The sequence below is a fragment of the Sycon ciliatum genome, chromosome 2, assembly GCF_964019385.1.
Source record: "Sycon ciliatum chromosome 2, ocSycCili1.1, whole genome shotgun sequence".
Lineage (NCBI taxonomy): Eukaryota > Metazoa > Porifera > Calcarea > Leucosolenida > Sycettidae > Sycon > Sycon ciliatum.
Genome location: NC_088644.1, coordinates 30170752 through 30188944, shown reverse-complemented (window position 1 = coordinate 30188944; position 18193 = coordinate 30170752). Strand labels below are relative to the sequence as shown.

The 18193-nt window shown below is 47.1% G+C and overlaps 1 protein-coding gene across 1 annotated transcript; it reads right to left on the bottom strand.

Annotated features, from left to right (window-relative positions):
• Positions 1 to 1260: 1260 nt before the first annotated feature.
• Positions 1261 to 12745, bottom strand: LOC135809628 (uncharacterized). The gene is made up of 7 exons (XM_065323015.1): positions 11237 to 12745; positions 10476 to 10682; positions 8526 to 8647; positions 7768 to 8140; positions 6996 to 7187; positions 2454 to 2575; positions 1261 to 2090 (listed from the first exon to the last, which is right to left on the bottom strand). The coding sequence occupies exons 1-7, from the start codon at positions 11919 to 11921 to the stop codon at positions 1779 to 1781; spliced, it is 2013 nt and encodes a 670-aa protein (XP_065179087.1). The 5' UTR covers positions 11922 to 12745; the 3' UTR covers positions 1261 to 1778.
• Positions 12746 to 18193: the final 5448 nt, after the last annotated feature.

Sequence of the window (18193 nt, the reverse complement as noted above, 5' to 3'; positions counted from 1 at the left end):
CAGGCATTCACATATTCTTCAGTTTGAGGGAGATGTAAAGGGAATATCACATTTATTGTAAAGGTAGTGACAAACAAAAAACACCTGTCGACTGCAGCAAAGAAACAGGCAAATGGGATTCACTTGAAGGGAAACGGCTGGATACTCGAAGACAGTCATACTAATTCAAAAGGTTGGTGCAACTTCGGCGATACGTGGGGAATTGTGTGTTGATCCCTACGCGGGAACTCGCGCTTTTCCTGCAGACTCGAATTCTCTCTTGACTGACTCACGACTGCCGTCCGGAGCACACAAGGAGCACTCGCACCTTCCACTCGGCAAACCTGCAAGAAAGCACCACTCCCTGCTCGATACACAGTATTTCGGGGAATTCAGTCCTCATCAGTTGAGATTGAGTAGGCTGAGGAAGTTTGTGCCTGAAAAGCACCACTTATATGTACTGTATAGTGCTTTCCAGGCACAAACATCACCAGGGATACAAACTTACAGAGAAGCTCCGTTTCTAGCGCGACAAACATCTCGTGAACACCAGATAGCAGCGTGAGTCAGTGTCGCTCATTAAGTGCTGAACAAGCGCTGAGGACCGTTGGCCATTCACAACGTTGTTGCCTTCAAACCTAACGTTAATTCGCAAGCCCGTGCCGGGCACAACAATGTGAAGATCGAAGAAGAGGTTGGTGCGACTTCGGCGATACTTATTTTAACAAAGGATTCTCCAAAAATAAATTGGATGTTTCCTGTAGGGAGAGAATAGAGAAACAATTTCATCAGCGTAACTCAAAACATGTCTGAGGAAGAAATTCAACTGTCGCAACCAGGACTCGAAGCAAGGACATCTTTTCAATCACAAAGGTATGGTGCAGTTGTGACCCAAATGGACACAGTTCCCGGCATTTTTACACTTCGAAGCTCGCACTTTCTGTGAACCTTCACAGCCGCTAGCCGGGCTGCTGGGGCGTATCTACAAACTAACGCATGCCGGGGAGCTCCAGTTCACGAATCAAGGTTTACGGGATTGGAAGGGGAAATTTTCACGGGTCGCGCGAGACTCAGCTGTAAGGCGAGTTTTCCGCATCCGCAGGAACGCCGCCACCCTCTATGAATCAAGGCTGGACGGGGAAACATGGTGTATACAAACTAACACCACCGGACTCAAACCAGGGACCCATGAGACTCAGAGACTGTCAACATAGTTATTTATTGTCCCTCAAGGAGCTTTACAACCATCATCACCGCAAGCCGACCACTCTAGATCTGGTGTCAATTTTGTCGCACTTCATATTTCTTGCCAGGAAAATGATCTGTGCCCAAACGGTTAGTCAAACTCAAGGTGAACAGGAAAGAGATAAGCGATGGCAGTTGTGAATTGTGGATGATAAGAATAAGAGATAAAAGCAATGGCAGTTGTGGATGATTAGAATGCGAATCGCAGAATCAAGTCGGAGCGTCTTAGGGGAAGTGTCGCTCTGGCTACTGGAAAATCTGCGGCAAGGAAAGAAAGGGGGAAAATCAAGAGATAAACCAGGGAACTCCTGGGTGAATAATCAGTGAGGTAATCAAATCACTGTCTGTTCTCAAGCGTTGCCTATGTTCAAGATGTAAACTAGCATATTTTGAATCAAGTGCTAGTTTGGGTGATATAGAAAATTCAACAATGAGGACTTGATAATAGAACAAGTAGGAGTGAGCACGCACCTGGGGAGGATACAGCTCAGAGACAACAGACGCAACACACAGGAACAAAAGAACGGATATATAACATAGATCAGTGACAGATGTTACGCAAATCTCCCAGAGAGAAATAGTGATAGCGCACAAGCAAGAAGAAGGAGAGGCCCTACTGGAGAGACCCGACAGCTCCCGCTGGTATGGATTGCCGCTGTCGTCGGTTCTATAATACTCAGCGTTACCTGATTCTGTTCCATAGATGGCACGGAAATGTGTCGACCGCTGGGCTTCCCTGCAGTTTGTGTCGCCTGGATGGACGCAAAGTAGGTTGTTCGACTCTGCAGCTGAATGACGACCGGCTCTATGAGCGACGGAACCCGCATGAAGTCTACAGAGTTCTGCACGGAGCCAGTAGGTACAACCTGTACGCACACACGCATAGAAGCACACGCACACGTCATGATTTGGTTAAGTCTATCCAGTAAGCAAACAGCATTGCACGCACAGTATCGTGCAATATGCTCACACTGCGGAGCTTCAGCATAAAGTGTATAGGATATAAAGATGCAATGAGATAATTATACGAAATAGGAGTACGGACCTCGGCGGTGATTTTGTAAGGCCCAGCACGGGCTTGCGACTAGTTGGTTTGGAGGTTACAGCGGTGCGAATGACCGAGCGTCCTCGGTGTCTATTCTACCTATCAATGAACAACACTGACTCGCACTGCCACACGTACGAGCAGCACAGAGCTATAGTCAGAAAACCGGGAGTTGTTTACATACCTTCAGCGTGTAGGTTCCAATGTCAACTGGAGCGGGAACTCCCTGGCCGAGCGACAGTCCATGCGCTATACTGAACAGGCTGTAGTCGCCAGAGCTCACCATAGGGTTGTAGATGATGATCTCTGTAAAGCCGAAACAAGCACATCATAGGAAATATGAGACCAGTTCTTTAAAAGAGTGTGAAGTGTAGAAAACATCTCAATCTCAAAATGGCGCTGGTGTCAACTCCTAGTCAACATGCACCGCAACATTGGAAATTGGGTTGGAACATCTCTGCCATCTAAGAAGGGTCTGAATCGCTCATCGGTAAGACTCCATGCCATCGATAGAGGCGTTGTATCTTTTTGTACTCCTCACTACTGCTGTACAGGGTTGCATACCCTACGACAGGAGCAAACAAATGTTTACGTTTGCGCAGTTATTGACAGGAAACAACAAGTGCTACTGAGCATGGGCTGATGTCTAGCTAAGCAATCTGTGTAAAACTGCAGCCAAGGATGTGACCTTGGACTCATCTTATGAAATCAGAAGTTTGACTATACACTTAGTTCACGATCATGTAACACACGGGGTTGGTGTGGATAAGCCGGGTTGGTGTGGATACACAGGGTTGGTGTGGATACATTTAGCAGGACCAGGTCATCAGTACTGTAAGTGTGACAGTGAGCAGGAGTGCGGTGGTGCATTCCAGGAGTGAGTTTTTCCATTGATGCCAATGCCCGATATCCACCATTAGAACTGCCAATGCTGCTGTTATGCAAAGCAGCCAGTGTGGCAGCAACGACCAGGTGGCATTCCACGCAGCCCACTGCCCTGCAAGCATATTGGGCCTGTACAACTGCATGACGCACACAAACACTTGAACCCAATCAGCTGTAGTGCTAGAAAGTGTCACCCGCCTAGAGATCCCAGAGAGGCAGTAGAGTCCCAAAAGGCTAGGGCAGTCACAGCGTACTGTACGGTTGCTGTTAGCAGTTTTTTTTAATCTTAGCGCATACTGATGTAGTAGCCAGGGATACTCCATGAAATGTCTGATTACTTGATCACGTTGCACTGTAGAGGCAATAACTAATTTCATACCACTGTCGCTCAGCCACCAGAAGGTGGCACCATTCTGGATATGGACACGGCATTGGGCATTCTTCTGTACAGCATCCCGGGTCTTGTACCACTAGACCCAAGTCACAAGTGTTCCAGGACTGGTTACACACCAGTGACAATGCCATGGCGAGATTATCCTTCACATCAACACGATGCCAGCAGCAGGCCCCACCCTGAACCAGCAGGTCGTTCTGATCAACTAGCTTTCCAGCAGCTCCGCAGACTAAGGGGCTAAGTGTTCGTAGCCAATAACACTGATTGGGTGGGAAGTTATGATCAGACTTCATGTCTACTTCTCTCCTAACACCCTTCTGTTACCCGGTCTTCCCGCCCAAGACTAGAGAATCTCATTTACAGGTACACATAGATGAACCTCTTACTTGACTCCAATCAGGAGTAGTGAACAATAAGTTCATAGGGGATGAACTGGGGAACAATTGTCACTAGCATTCTACACATGTGTCTAGATAGCAATAGCACGCCGTTCACACCTATTGTTGACGCTTTGTGCCATCTGAGGCAATGTTCATAATGGTGTGATGAATATGGGGGACTACCCACTGAGGCGACATGGCATTGCACACACCCACTTAGCACAGTCTGAACTGACTCTCTGTGGTTCCAGGGTCCAGGGCACTGGTGTGGATGTTGCTCAGTCAAGGTTTCGTATTCTTGGCAGGAAGGTAGTGACTGTCATCTGCTCATGTTAAAACACCAGCAGGCAAGGCTTGTGGTTGTAATTCCCCTGGCAAATGACCTAACTCTCTGCCCAGCAATGCGGGATGGTGGGGTGTAAACATTTATTGCCAAGTGGCTCCTCAAACCATCAGCCACTGCATGTCCGCCAGGCCAGGGCCTAAGGATGAGTGTAATGAAAGATGCTCTCTAGCACAAAGTTGCGCAAGCTCTGCTCTGGTGCAGGGACCTAAATATGGGCTGCAGTAATCTGCCTGTATTGCCAGTACACACCGTCGTCAAGTACTTAAGGGAGAGCTGCTCCTCTCCTGCTCTAAGATCCCGTGCCCAGGGGCTGAGTAGGTTATTACTGTCAGTGCACTGAGCAAGAGTAATATGACATGAAATGTAGGGGACTTCCTTGTTCTGCCTCCCTGCCCCCCCCCCCCCCTCTCAGTGCTGATGACATGTTGCAACAAGGGAAGCAAAACCGCTATAATGACATACAGAGGATGTGATTTCCATGGGGGGGGGGGGGTGAGGTGATACTCTCAGATTGATCACTATAATTTCGTATGGCATGACTCAGCGAAAGCTGATCTTGGCTTCGTTTATCATGGGCAAGGGTATGGATCGCATTCTCATCATTTTAAGGTGAGGGCAGCGACTGTTTCAACAGGTGATAGCCAATCCTCGATACATATAATTCTTCTCTTTCCTAGGACACATATCTCAAGATACCCTGGTCCAGGATTAGAAACCTGTCCAAGGTCTTTTTGTTCTGCTTCCTGCACGTCATGTGATCTTGAGCCTGTGTGGACTTCGCCTGCCCTTGAATGACTACACTTACATTCCACAAAAATGAATTTTAAAACTATCTACGTATCTCAGAGGGTCTATAACACTGCAGGTTAACCTGGAGCATTGACCGCCTGTCTGAGCACTGTAGACTATGTTCCAAGTAACTTTGCAATATTTTTCGCGACGAGCAACAGAACTCAGTATCAGCACCAGAATGCTATTCATAGGTTTGAGGGAAAGTTGCAAACGGGAAAAAGTCTGAAGAAAAAATTGACTGTCACCACCAGGACTCTAACCAGGGACCCTCGCTTGAGGCCAGCAATGCTCTAAGCTATGGTGTCGGTAAAACTAATTAAAGGGCCATGGCACAAAAGTTTCCACCAATTACATGGAAGCCCAGAAACTAAAGCCTATGCGTGCTGGTGGTTAACCCATACTGAGAAGGGGAAATAAGGTATAATCTCTCCGCCTCCACATTCCTATGCTTGCACTGATTTGCTGTACATCTGTCTGGCATACTAACTGTAGTCGTACATCTAGCCTTCAGTGGGCGCTGTTGACCAGAATCATGCCACGGCATGAGAAGAGGATAAGCATGTCAAAGGTAACAGCCTGCCATTGCACAGTGGCAAACTGGGACTTGACCGCATCCTTTTGGGGGAGGTGAAACATTACTGGTGGACGCATGTCCCACTCCCCCTGCTGTGCAGAAGCAAGGACTTTGCAAGGAGGTCTCAGGCTAAGTCAATCCTCCCCTTGCTCATAACCATACTAGAAGCTCGGCATGTAAAGGATAGGGGGGGGGGGGGGGAGAGTGCTTGTAGTGCACATAGAGAGACAGCACTTCTCCTCATCTCCATTCTAATACAATTAGCCCAGGAATATCTCTACGGTGCTAAAACATAGTACCACTACCAGTGCCCTCTGCCCTGACAGTACCAGTGCGCTCGGCCTTGAGACTGTCTCAGATATACTAGAGTGCTGTAGCAGTGCAAATCACTAACTGCCTATGATTCCTCATTTCCTAACACAATTATTTCTTCACAAGTTGAAGTCCTGGTGATACTTAGCCTTGATGATCATCAACTCTTAGAGCAATGTGCTGGACATAATAATATTGTGACACGCGTATCTAGGCAGCGGAATTTACTGTGGTATCATCAGAATCTGATATTCTGTGTGACACTTGATACTCTTCTCTCACATAATCCTTGCATAATATCCTTGGAGACACTGGCCCAGCATTCTAAAACATGATTTAGCTGCCAGACTAGTTTTAGTAGTGTCAGTCACCCTCTCTCTCTACAAGTGCTGGAGATGGCTCTGGGCAGGAAAGGTCATGTGTAAGGACAACTCCCTCTACCTTACACAATGCAGCATGGCTTGGAATTCTTCCCAGAAATGTAACACGACTAGAGTTGAAGTTGACAGAGCACTTGAGAATTGCTGAAATGGAACTCATGGGAATACCGTCCAGCCATGTAACTGTTCAGTATTATTGCGGATTTTTCCCCTTTTGTGAAAAGTACGTTTGTGTCAAAATAGATATCTCAAAATCTTTGATCCTGTTTCCATTCTGCATACTGTATGTTCTGGAGGCATTCACACTACACTGATGATGTACGGCCAACTGTCTAGCATCTCATATTAGCCAGGACTGCTTGCAGATAGTATGAAACTCTAATGAAACACACGATCTGTCCTAAAATGTTTAGTGTTATCGATTCAAGCCGGTTGACAGTTTGTAAGTAAATTCGGAGGACTTTCTCCAGACAGATTTGATTATCCTATTACCTGCTATAGGCAAAATCACAATGCATCTACTTTTAAACACAATTTAAATTATTGAAAAGTGACATCGACTCTTCCAATCATGGCATTGTACAGAAGCCCATTCATTCTAGTAGTTTGCGGAGCTTTCAACATATCAGCATATTGGGCGCAAAACAACAAACAGGGACTTACCAATGCTGCCGTTGTACCATGTCAGCGCATTGTAAGTAAATATCCACGCCTTGGACGGATGAATGGCCAGCGACGGGTCATGCCAGCAAGCGAAGAATCCTTCCAGCCTGTTGTCACGACTGCGATCGGTCAAGACCATACACGACCCATCAACGTACGGGACGTTGATATTCACTGGGATGCGATACGTTTCTGTGGCAAGAAAACATAGGCAGAAGGAAATTGAGAACGACTGTCACTGCACACTACGTAATTGCAGAAAAGAAACGTCTTACTGTTGTTGCACCGTGTGTTTCTGCATAAAGTTGGTGTCCAAAAGTGAGTGAATGTGGGAGTGAGACACTCCAACTCTTGACATATCCTGCATCATAATGTTGCAAGTCATACATAGAATAAAATAAGGTATTCTCAACTAGAGGATCTGGGTGACAGAAAAAATGGACACGATGTCCTAACAGAATGATGGTCATTCCACCCCCTGGGACACAAGTTCACAGAGAACATGTACAACCGTTTTGTCCCATCATCATTATATCCGAGAACTAAACAACTAACCCAGGACATAGCAGGAATTTTTAAACTCATTGGAAAAGTGCGACCAAGATAACTAACAAAAGGAATCTCGACTACCGTTCACCCTGCATGCTCATATCCACAGTCACAAACAGATTCCTGCTTCCTGGCTTATTGGCCCCAAACGGTCAAGAAATCACAAGTTAGACTATCGTGTGATGTCATCACAAATAGCCTGTGTAGCAATATAGACTTATACCTGGTGTATTGAAGCATTCATCAGTCAACACAATCTCATCATATCGCTGGACGGGAACAGCCGCTTTCACTCCCTTGCCGGCCTCCAGAGTATACGACTTGGCACTGTTGCTGAACGAAACGTTGACCCGACGTCCCAGAGGATCCGAGTTCAGTATGTGCGTGAGCGTCGGTGGAAATGCGGGCGGCACTCCGGCTTCGACGTTGGGGATGGTGGTGAGGCGAGGCGGGTATCGCTGAGAAGTGGTGTCTCCGTTCAGCACTAGATATGTGTAGCGCTGAACGTGAATGTCAATGTCAATGTACATAGGCGCAACGAGTGAGCGCGCATTCTTGAAAGCATTGACGGAGTTCACGGAGTCTGTTGGGACAACCTGCTCACAACACAAAATATGATGGATATGCACGTGTTACATAGCATTCATATTTTCATGCGCAGCAAAATATTTCGTAATCCCTCCCCAAATATATTGAATACGTGGGTGAGTTTTCAGTGTTTTATCAGAGCTTGTTACGCTCATATCACCTTTATCCGTCCAGACCTGCTTGGATGATTAACATGGATACTCCTGGCTCTCAAGACAAAGCATTTGTCAAACCTGTAAATATCTACATTTGATCAGTGCCTGTGATTGTAGTGCGAGGAAGTTGGATACACTGCAACGACATTCTCTCTTTCTCTCTCTCTCTCTCTTTCTCTCTCTCTCTCTCTCTCTCTCTCTCTCTCTCTCTTTCTCTCTCTCTCTCTCTCATTCTCACCTTGACTTCATACATTCCCTCCTGAAGGGTGGCTTCCTGTCCTTGGTGGAGGGTGATGTTGCGAGCAATGCGATGCAGACTGTAGTCAATGCCGAACTTGGTGGCGTCGAAAAGCAGCACGTCTAATCAAGGCATGAACGACAAGGTTGACCAATACAATGTTATGTTCTTAGTTCATTTCATTGCACTTTTGCTGAAGGAAACAATGAGATCTGCGGCAGGAACAGCTGGTCACACATGTCAACTCTATCGGTACTGGTTACAATATGCACTGGACCAGCAGGGTTCAGCTATGAAGATGCTCCGCTGAATTTTGCAAGCCACCATTACCCGCAGGCAGGCAGTCTTGTCGGCCTGTTTCACATACACGTTTTGCTTAAGTCTTCAACTAGGTAAAAAAAGAAGGCACATGCAGTTCACGGTTCAGTCGGACAAGTTCAGTTCTGCAAAGAGTCAGGACTCGGTGTTGAACAAAGAATTGAACATCACACCTGGGCCTCTGACAAACAAAACACTCTTTAGGTATGATCTCCTTGAATACCGACTCTAAGTGCATACAGTACACATGTACATGTAGAGTGTTCTGCTTTCAAAGTCCTGCCAAACCAGCAGTCACCAGATGGTAGAGGGACATAATTATGGGGACAGGATATATGGGTATTCAAGAAACTTTTTTTTCCATTTGCATGTATATACTTGATGATGCGTGATGCAAAATGTCCCAACCAATTAATTTTGGTAAGTGAGAAAGCTGGACTAATGAGGTTTACGCCAGCGAAGTTTGTCAAAAATGAAATATTAGTGTCAAGTGAAGTATGGTAGTATCATCTTTAAAAAAGTTATCCTTCTCAAGTTTTTTTTGTGGGAAAGGGGGCATGGTGACAATTTGTTTCATAATAGTGCCCAAACAGGAAGTAGATACAGTAGCTATGCATAGGCCAGGAATGTGAAAACGCTTATCTCTTGTGGTTCGGAACCTGAGAAAATTTGATGGAAAGCAGTATTTTTTTTATCCTGTTTTGTTTACCTTTACTTTGACAATATACAGTGCATCCCATACTGTTTTCAATCTCTATGTTCATGCAATTGACGTCCACAGATAATAATGTGCCTGGTTTCAAGACTGGGGGATCGTGCCAATGGCAGTCTGGCATCTGTCATTGCACACAGTCATGGCAATGCTGTATAACCGCAGAATGACCAGGTTCCTGCTACATTGCTCCGCTTTGGGTGATGATCTACAACGACACGTCAGTGTGCGCGCGCATCTCATCCAAACAGACGACGCACAATATCCTGCACACGAACGAGTCGCTACGTTCAGACCCTGCTGCAGTCGACAACAGGCTGCCAGCTCCAACATGGCGAAGAGAGAGGCAAGCACTTCCAAACTGTATTCATATAAAAACGATTACTGTCTTTACACACCTGCTTCCCCAACGCACGCATAGGAGCGTCTGATTATTACCCGCGACTGACGGAACGCGACGGTGCTCGTGTCGGAGGCTAGATGCGCGTCGCAACTGCTGCTCACGACTATTCGGACTAAACGATGTGTGTCGCTTCCAGACAGACCACTTTGCAGTCTCGGTATGACCTGTCAAAGAACACCCAGGTCGTTTACTTTCTTTCGCTCTGTTGGAGCTGCGTACTTTGCCAAGTGGCCATCACAGACTACACAATAGCCCTGCGTGCATACAGAACATGACTGGTAAAGGAAGCAGAATATTTGCAGACGTCCACAACAACAGCAATTATTTGTTCACGCGCCGAGGCGGGGACTCGGAGGTCGACCTCGACTCGGCCCGGAGAGCTTGCGTCGCAGTAGCATCCTACCCAGCAGCACGACACACTGCACTGGTAACACAGACAAAACATCGCCTACAACACAAGACAACAGTGTACATGTACCGGCGAGAAAGCTCCGGCGCGGGTGGACAGGTCTCTTACCTACTCCGGAGAGCAGTTTATTTCCGACTCCGCTGTAGAGCGCATTGTAGGTGAACAGCCAACTGGTGTGGTAGCTCACATTCAGATTGAAGATGACCATAGCCGAATGAAGCGCTCGCGTGTTGCCAGCCAAATCCGAGACCATGAAGAATTCTGCACGGCGAGGTATCTCGAAGATACTGGCGGAAACATTGGATGTGTACAGCTCTGTGCGAAGACAAACAAAAAAATGGCCATAATCCTGGGCATAATCCTTGCTAGAGCGCCACCAGAATGCTGCAATCCACACTTCGCCGGTGTGACCCAAGCGTCTTATTGTGACAGTGTGTATAATTGTAGTGCAGGGCTACAGCAGGCACCGCTGCAGATCTACGGATCGGACGGGGGATGGAAGAAAGCAATCGTGTGCCATGTTTCGTGTGACAGTTCAGCTAACAGCGCACGTTAGAGCGCCAAAGCTTTGACTTTGCAGGAGTGGGGTTGAACTATTTCCTTGCTAGTACACAGACTACACCCTGATGACAAACAAGGCTACGACGGAGGATCGACTTATCATGCAACGGTGACCTTGAACACACATTGACAAGGCAACGTAAAAGAGCTGCCGCACAACCTCACCACATTCGTACGAAGTCAGAAATAGGAATAGTGCTGTGCATCAATGGAGTGCGAAGGAGAGCGAGGCTCACGGCGGACAAAAGACACCGCTTGATATGCCGGGAACTGGTTCGCGTTCACAACACTGGACTTGGCAAGCTTACCTGTAGCAGCCGAGACGGCGAACGTATCATCCAAGATCAGAGGAAAGCTATCCTCCAACTCTTCGCCGTACTCGATCGGTTCGCTCGTGAAGTTCATTCTTCCGGGCATGTAACCCGTCTGATTCGGTATCAGTGAGGCAGACACTTTCCTCTGATCTGGTACTGCGTTGAAGAACCGAAAGGACAGTGTTTCGCCAGTCCCATACGATTCCTCATCGTGTGACGAACTACTAAGATGACGACGAACCCTATGGTGCTTATCACTCCGCGAGGAGGGGCGATGCTCCTCCACCGTCGCCCGTTTTATTCTACCTGGCCCTGCTTCCCGTACTTCTCTTGGCTGCTCTTGGTGATCCATAATGAACTTGTTGACCAGGGCTAGAACTGTGTTGTTGCATGTCTTGGGCCTCCATGGGCGGCAGGATTCAGCTCCCAGACTCGCCAGATACCCGCGAACTAGCCGACCCAGTTTGGGCCGCAGGGGAGGATGCGTTTGCCTCCATTTCCGCATGGGTAAGATCTCATCTCGAAGCGTCGCTATCTCCGCCTCATCGGACTCTACCCTCCCCAGGCGTTCCAGCTGGACGACTCTGTCATCTCCATACGCGCCAGCGACGTCGCATCCTCTCCATACAATGTACACTGCAAGCAGCAATAGTGCTGAACGACGAGGTGAGAAACACATCGTTGGCCACACAGGTTTGGTTTTGGTGTGTCAAAATCACCTCTCCGCAAAGAGCAATATTTGCTCCGGATATCCAATAGCCCTGTCCCAATACTCCTTCTATCCGTATCCAGTGTTGAGAGTTCAGGACGGTACTATAAGAAAGAAGCTAGAGCGCACACATACGGATGGCCACTGTTGGGGACAGAGACCAAAGGCACATCCGAGACTTGCGGTGCGCGCGCTCGCTTGCAAACAGCACTGTCCTCTTTGGACGGCAGCACTTTGTGCCTTGTGGTAGTGGCGGTGCTGCTGATGCTGCTGTTACTGCTACCACTGCTCTTGCTGCTGCAATCTGTGTTCGCACGAAGTGTGGCTGTTGGTATGTGCGTGAGTGTGATGTGGCCACTAGGTCGCCTGATGTTGTGCGCGGAGACGCAACGGTTCGCCGAGGCAAGGTCCGACTTACGAGTCCCGCCAGTAAACGGTCAGCAAAGTGTACGGAAAAGTAGACAGGCTCTTTGTTCAAAGGCGCGATCTGGGCTACACGCTTAGCCAGTAAGCAGTCAGAGGATGCAGGATATTCTCGGACTCTGATGTATAGATGCCATGGGCATGGAGGTTCGGACTTGGCGACTGACCCACGTATCTGCTACACTACAGATAGCCTTCTAGCTGACCTTCGCTGGCATCCTGAGAAGTCCTCGTCGATCCGTATTCGTCCTGAGTACCAGCACTCGACCGTTTGCAGCCTAGTGGCTGGAGAAAGACAATGAACTTGAACTGACCGAGTTGCGGGACAAAAGGAGAAAAGAGGCTCAAGTGGCATGCCGGTCGACCGCGGAAGCCTTCAGCAACAGCCTCTTACTGGGCCTTTTTGTTCTGCCATCAACACGCTAAGGATTGCTTAGAGCCCAAGCCGAAGACGGCATATTTGAGGCAACTCTTCTGCCAGAGTGAGTAAATGATAGCGTGCCAGTAGAGCGAACACGAGTAATCCAGTGCCTGTTGCATGGTGATATATCTACAGGAGCTGGCCGTACTGCAGCGTACACCACTAGGTATGGCTTGGTCTAGGTTGGTCTTTCATTTGCCTGGGCTGGGCAGACATAACTGGGGCTGTGGAAGCGGCTAATCCCCTGATAAATGCCAGCTAACAATAGCAACATGTCACCACCGACAAACAACATGCAAATAACGTTACTTCGTTCGCCCAATCCCGGCAGTGTAAACCTGTAGTTAAGGCGTGATGAAGTTCGACGTTTAAAAAATAATTGCATATTTCGAAGTGGAGACAGGGGAGTCTACCCGTGGGTCTCATTAAAACAAGGTACGAAAATCTCGTGGGCATGATCCATCCCGTACGATCGAGTCAATCCACTCTGTGACAAGCAGTCTGTTTTTTTTTTGCGTTCCAGGAGACACCATCACTGCTGCGTGTCACATCCTGTAGCCTTGCCGTGGCACTATTCCATTGTAGCCTGGTTACTGGGCAACACAGATGGCAGGAGCACAGCTACAGGGGCACTTGCGCTGATGAAAATTGATGAAAGGCAGCTGGATGAGATTTCCGCGATTAGGTCGGATCATGGAGGTTGTCAAGTGGCAGAGTACTGTATGATATGATTACAAGTGAACCAGTTCCAGTCTCACCCAAATTTTGTGATTCCATAGATTTCTAATAGGCATAATACAAGGTTTTCATTGTGTTCCTTTGTGTAATATACATACTATTATGGTGATGGCATTAATTGTTTTGAACGTTGTACTTTTCCATCATAGCTTAGTCATGATTCAAAATTGGTGCACAGCGAGAAGGCAGCAATGCTCGTACCGATATTGAGGAAAATACAGATAAAAGAGTGGAGTCAAGTAAGTTGTACGCGAAGAGACCAGTTCACACCCCTGTGTGGCAACTTACCCATATTCCAGCTCCTAGACTACACTTGTAAGTCAGATGTACATGTAGATGTACATGTAAAAGAGCCAGCCATACGGGCCAACAGATAATAAAAGAAAGCATAGCATAGCTTGGAAATACACTACTACTGCATGTACATGTAGATCCATGTAGACCAGCTGTCTTGCCTACCTGAATGTCTCCTTCCCTACTCTATACTTCCCGCAGTTTCTCTCCCGTTCTCTCTCTCTCTCTCTCTCTCTCTCTCTCTCTCTCTCTCTCTCTCTCTCTCTCTCTCTCTCTCTCTCTCTCTCTCTCTCTCTCTCTCTCTCTCTCTCTCTCTCTCTCTCTCTCTCTCTCTCTCTCTCTCTCTCTCTCTCTCTCTCTCTCTCTCTCTCTCTCTCTCTCTCTCTCTCTCTCTCTCTCTCTCTCTCTCTCTCTCTCTCTCTCTCTCTCTCTCTCTCTCTCTCTCTCTCTCTCTCTCTCTCTCTCTCTCTCTCTCTCTCTCTCTCTCTCTCTCTCTCTCTCTAACCATTACGGCCCTATCAGTAGGCTTCATCCAATATTGTTTACTGCGTTGCCACAGTTATGAGCTGGGGACCACTTGGGAGCGGAGCAATGTTTTCCACCTTATCGACACATGCCAGGTTCGCTCTGTCTTGTCAGGGTCCCAGTGTTTATCCTATATCGTTCAGCTACTTGTATACATCTACATGTAGGCTGGTCAGTATTGTCTTCCACTCTAAAAAGCAGTTTTCGAGGCCACTAGTAATCGGCTGAAGCTATCCATACTAGTTGTGGCGGCACCCATCATTATTATCATTAGGTTGGACTGCGACGACAACTTTTCACCTTTCCTGCCAAAGGCACAAGTTACGCGCACATGTTGTGCATTGGAATGACTATTGCTTTCGTCGAGGACCATCATAAAGTAACATCAATTTTAGCGTATGCGGCTGGTCACTGATTGATGAAGCTTTATCGAATGTTTGATTGTTTAAACTGAACATGTAAGCTGGCCACAACGCTGAGACCGATAATAATTAATTGACGTACAACTACAAAGCTCCTCAATTTAGTACTTGCACAGCGCATGAACACATAATTATCCTCAAAGACCAAAGAGTAGCGGCCATGCTAAGCCTTGAACAATGTAGGCATCCATGCAAGTACATGTAATTGTCCGTGGCTTTATTGGCTCCGATTGTCTGTAAAAATCAGTGAGCAACCAAGCAAGCAGTCTGGAAAAAGATCACACCAAACTATTCAGTCCACAGCTGTAACAAGCTAACAAGCAGTCAGAAAGTGCGGTAACAGTGAACAAAGCAAGCAGTAGCTCACACTTTACCCATTGTAACCCAACCCCTCTGCGATTTATCGGCTTCCTTGCTTGCTAGATTGATTAATATAATGATTGTCGAGTGAGTAGAGCTAGACTCTGGTGGAGTGCCAAGGATGAATTTCTAAGAAGAAATGAGGACCAAGGAGCTACAAGGTACGCTATAATGTCCACTAACACCACCAGTTACTTTACACTCAGCTCAAGCGATAACATTGCACGACACTGACCAACAGTACTGAGGCGTTCGGTTCTTCACAATTCAAGTTCGCTTAGCCTCCCCTCCAATCGATCTTCGAATCTTTAGAACCACACTAGTTGTTTGCTGTGTTGCTGTGAGTCGCTAATTTGGGGTTTGACCGTTTTGTCTGACGGTCTTGCCAGTATCGTCTTCGGCATACATGTACATCCGCCAACGTCCTTCGCAGCTGAGACTTTTAGCTCGTGCTTGTCTTGGTTGCGCTCACCTTTCCCTCCTACGTTATTTCTGACATAGAGTCTTCCAAGTTAGAATGCTGTTGGAGTGCCCATCCAAGACGTGCTAGAGCTGATTGCCAGTTAGTTGTAGAACGTCAGTACCGTTGGTCAGTGTCGTGCAATGTTATCGCTTGAGCTGATTGTAAAGTAACTGGTGGTGTTAGTGGACATTATAGCGTACCCTGTAGCTCCTTGGTCCTCATTTCTTCTCATAAATTAATCCTTGGCTCTCCACCGGGATAAAGGATACAGAAGTGGTATAAACTAAGGGCGCGTTCAAACTGTCACTCTTTGACTTTTTGAGGAGTTTCGTATTTCTGAAGAGGTGGCCTTACTGGCCTCTTCAGAAAAACGAAACTCCACAACCTCAGGTGGATTAGTTTCGAAGAGTTTGGAATAGCTACTTCGCGTAGTATGTGGAGATGGTCGATCTGATCGGACGTCATCATCGCCATGACAATTCCACCGAAAAACTCTAAAAATATTAGAAACCGTTCTAATGGGAGACTTCAATTTATCTCTTTAATTTAAAAGAATTGTTGAAATAGTTGATGAAAACAATTCGAACGCCCCCTAAATGTACATGTACGTGTAGGAGCAATATACATGTATGGTGTACAATGTACATGTAGATGTACATTGTACATGTACTCGGGACCGCAGCCTCAGCGGCCACAGTCGTCCGACAAACATTACCTCATTTTAACACCTTGATTACCTGCATGCCAAATTTCCGAAGGTTGCAGTAATCCAAAGCAACATGGTGCATCACAGACACAGCAGTCAGCATGACTGATGTCAGCTCCTACTTAGCCAGTTGCACGGTAACAGATCAGAATCAGTTGTAATACGTGGAATACTCCAGTAATCTTGTGGAGGGTGCTGTATTGGTACGTGACGTTTTGGAGTGCTTGAAACCTCCACTGACGTGTGCACAATAGACTCGTTAAAAAAATGTTTGAGATCACTTGGCTGCTAGCCCGTCAGTGTCCCTTGCAGCTGTGCAGCGTGGACCTGGGACTGCATGTGCTGGCATGGGTCACTCTTAATCTGATGAAGTGTGCAAACCTTTGCTCAGTACAGCCTCATTCACGCAATACCTGTGCTCAGTACAGCCTCATTTACGTAATACTGCTAGGACCGCCTGGCCTTCTGGGCGGGTAGTGCTAACAGTATAAGTAGCAAACGTCCTGTTTGATGATCAGCTGGCTTAGTTTTTCTCCACCTCTATCCTTATTACATCAGTCCCCAATTTCATTTATTACTGCTTTCTATCTGCATTCGCCACCTTTTCATTGGGAGATCTGCCCGTTTGGTTTGCGAATTAAAATAAACACAACAACAACATTAGTTCTTTTTTACTCTCTTCACTCCTGTGTGCAGCCACACCATACGTGCCCCCACCCCTAACGCACCTCAGTCACATGCACAGTCACGTGCACACCCACATACACACGCACACAGCAACAACAAACAGCCTCTGCGGGGACAGCAGCAACAGCAAGAAGAAAACTACACTTGCAAAGCAAGAAGAAAAAGAATGCCGCAGCCGGAGCGCATGCTCCTAATATCTCGCATTTGCGAGCAGCAAGTGTTACGTCATGCAAAAGAAAGACAAAAAGAACTACATATTTCTCGTTTCTTTCCTACGTCAGCCAACGAGAAATGAGGCATAGTGTGCGATTTGGAATGAGCATAATGCCAGCATAATAACACTGCATTTTCCACAAAAGTAGCAATATGCTCAATGTGGAAGTGTTCGCAGTCTCTACAGTGAGGCAGTGTAGCGGTGTACTCGCCGTTTCTGAGAGAAAGGAAACACTTGCCCTAGCTACCACTCGAACGACAGGGCTGACGCTTCTACAAGACTAACATGTATGTTACATGTAGAAGGCTTGGCCTGAGAAGGACTTCTTCTCCGTGTGTTTCTCCCAGTGTCAAACAACGTTGCTCACCGGATGCGTACCCGCCATGGCTGCACGAGCGATGGTCTGCGCGCATGTCACCATTGTTTCAAAACGGTGGTCGACGTAATAATACAAGTAATTATTTTGATTTCTTAAATATTTGAAATCTGAATCTTCGTTGTGGGTCCTGGATTGTTTTCTAACCTCTTGAAAATAACGATTATTGCGTCCCAAGGAGACATGCTTCCAGTTCTTCTGATTCTGAGAGTGAATACGGTATCGAGGACATACATTTAGCTGTTTCATTCCCCAGGGCAGAACAAGCTGCAACAGCCAGAAAACGATAAAAAGTTATAGCAACAAGTCGACTAGTCATCGAGTAGCAATGGGACTGATTTGGAGTCACAGGTGGTGGATCCACCCAAACCAAACGGGTGCCAGTGTCAACCCCGCTGAAGGGATTTCAGAACGAGTGCCTCTACATCGCTGGGAAAGCTGTACTGCAATGTGTGTCATATGATTTTGCAGACGAGGAAGAGTCGCATGTCGAAAGCGAGCGTTCAGGCAATAATGACTTGGAGAAGTCCCGCATCCAGAAAGAAACACTAGTCACCCGCTGGGAGAAACACACGAATGATCATACTGCTGAACGCTGTGGCCATACCTACAT

Bases quoted from the DNA above. Each gene is read 5' to 3' on its own strand.
- LOC135809628 (XM_065323015.1), bottom strand. From the start codon at position 11,921: ATGTGTTTCTCACCTCGTCGTTCAGCACTATTGCTGCTTGCAGTGTAC. The intron at 10,683-11,236 runs GTAAGCTTGCCA...GTCTTCGCACAG, and splicing joins CGCCGTCTCGGCTGCTACAG to AGCTGTACACATCCAATGTT. The intron at 2,091-2,453 runs GTATGTAAACAA...GTGTGCGTACAG, and splicing joins TTGGAACCTACACGCTGAAG to GTTGTACCTACTGGCTCCGT.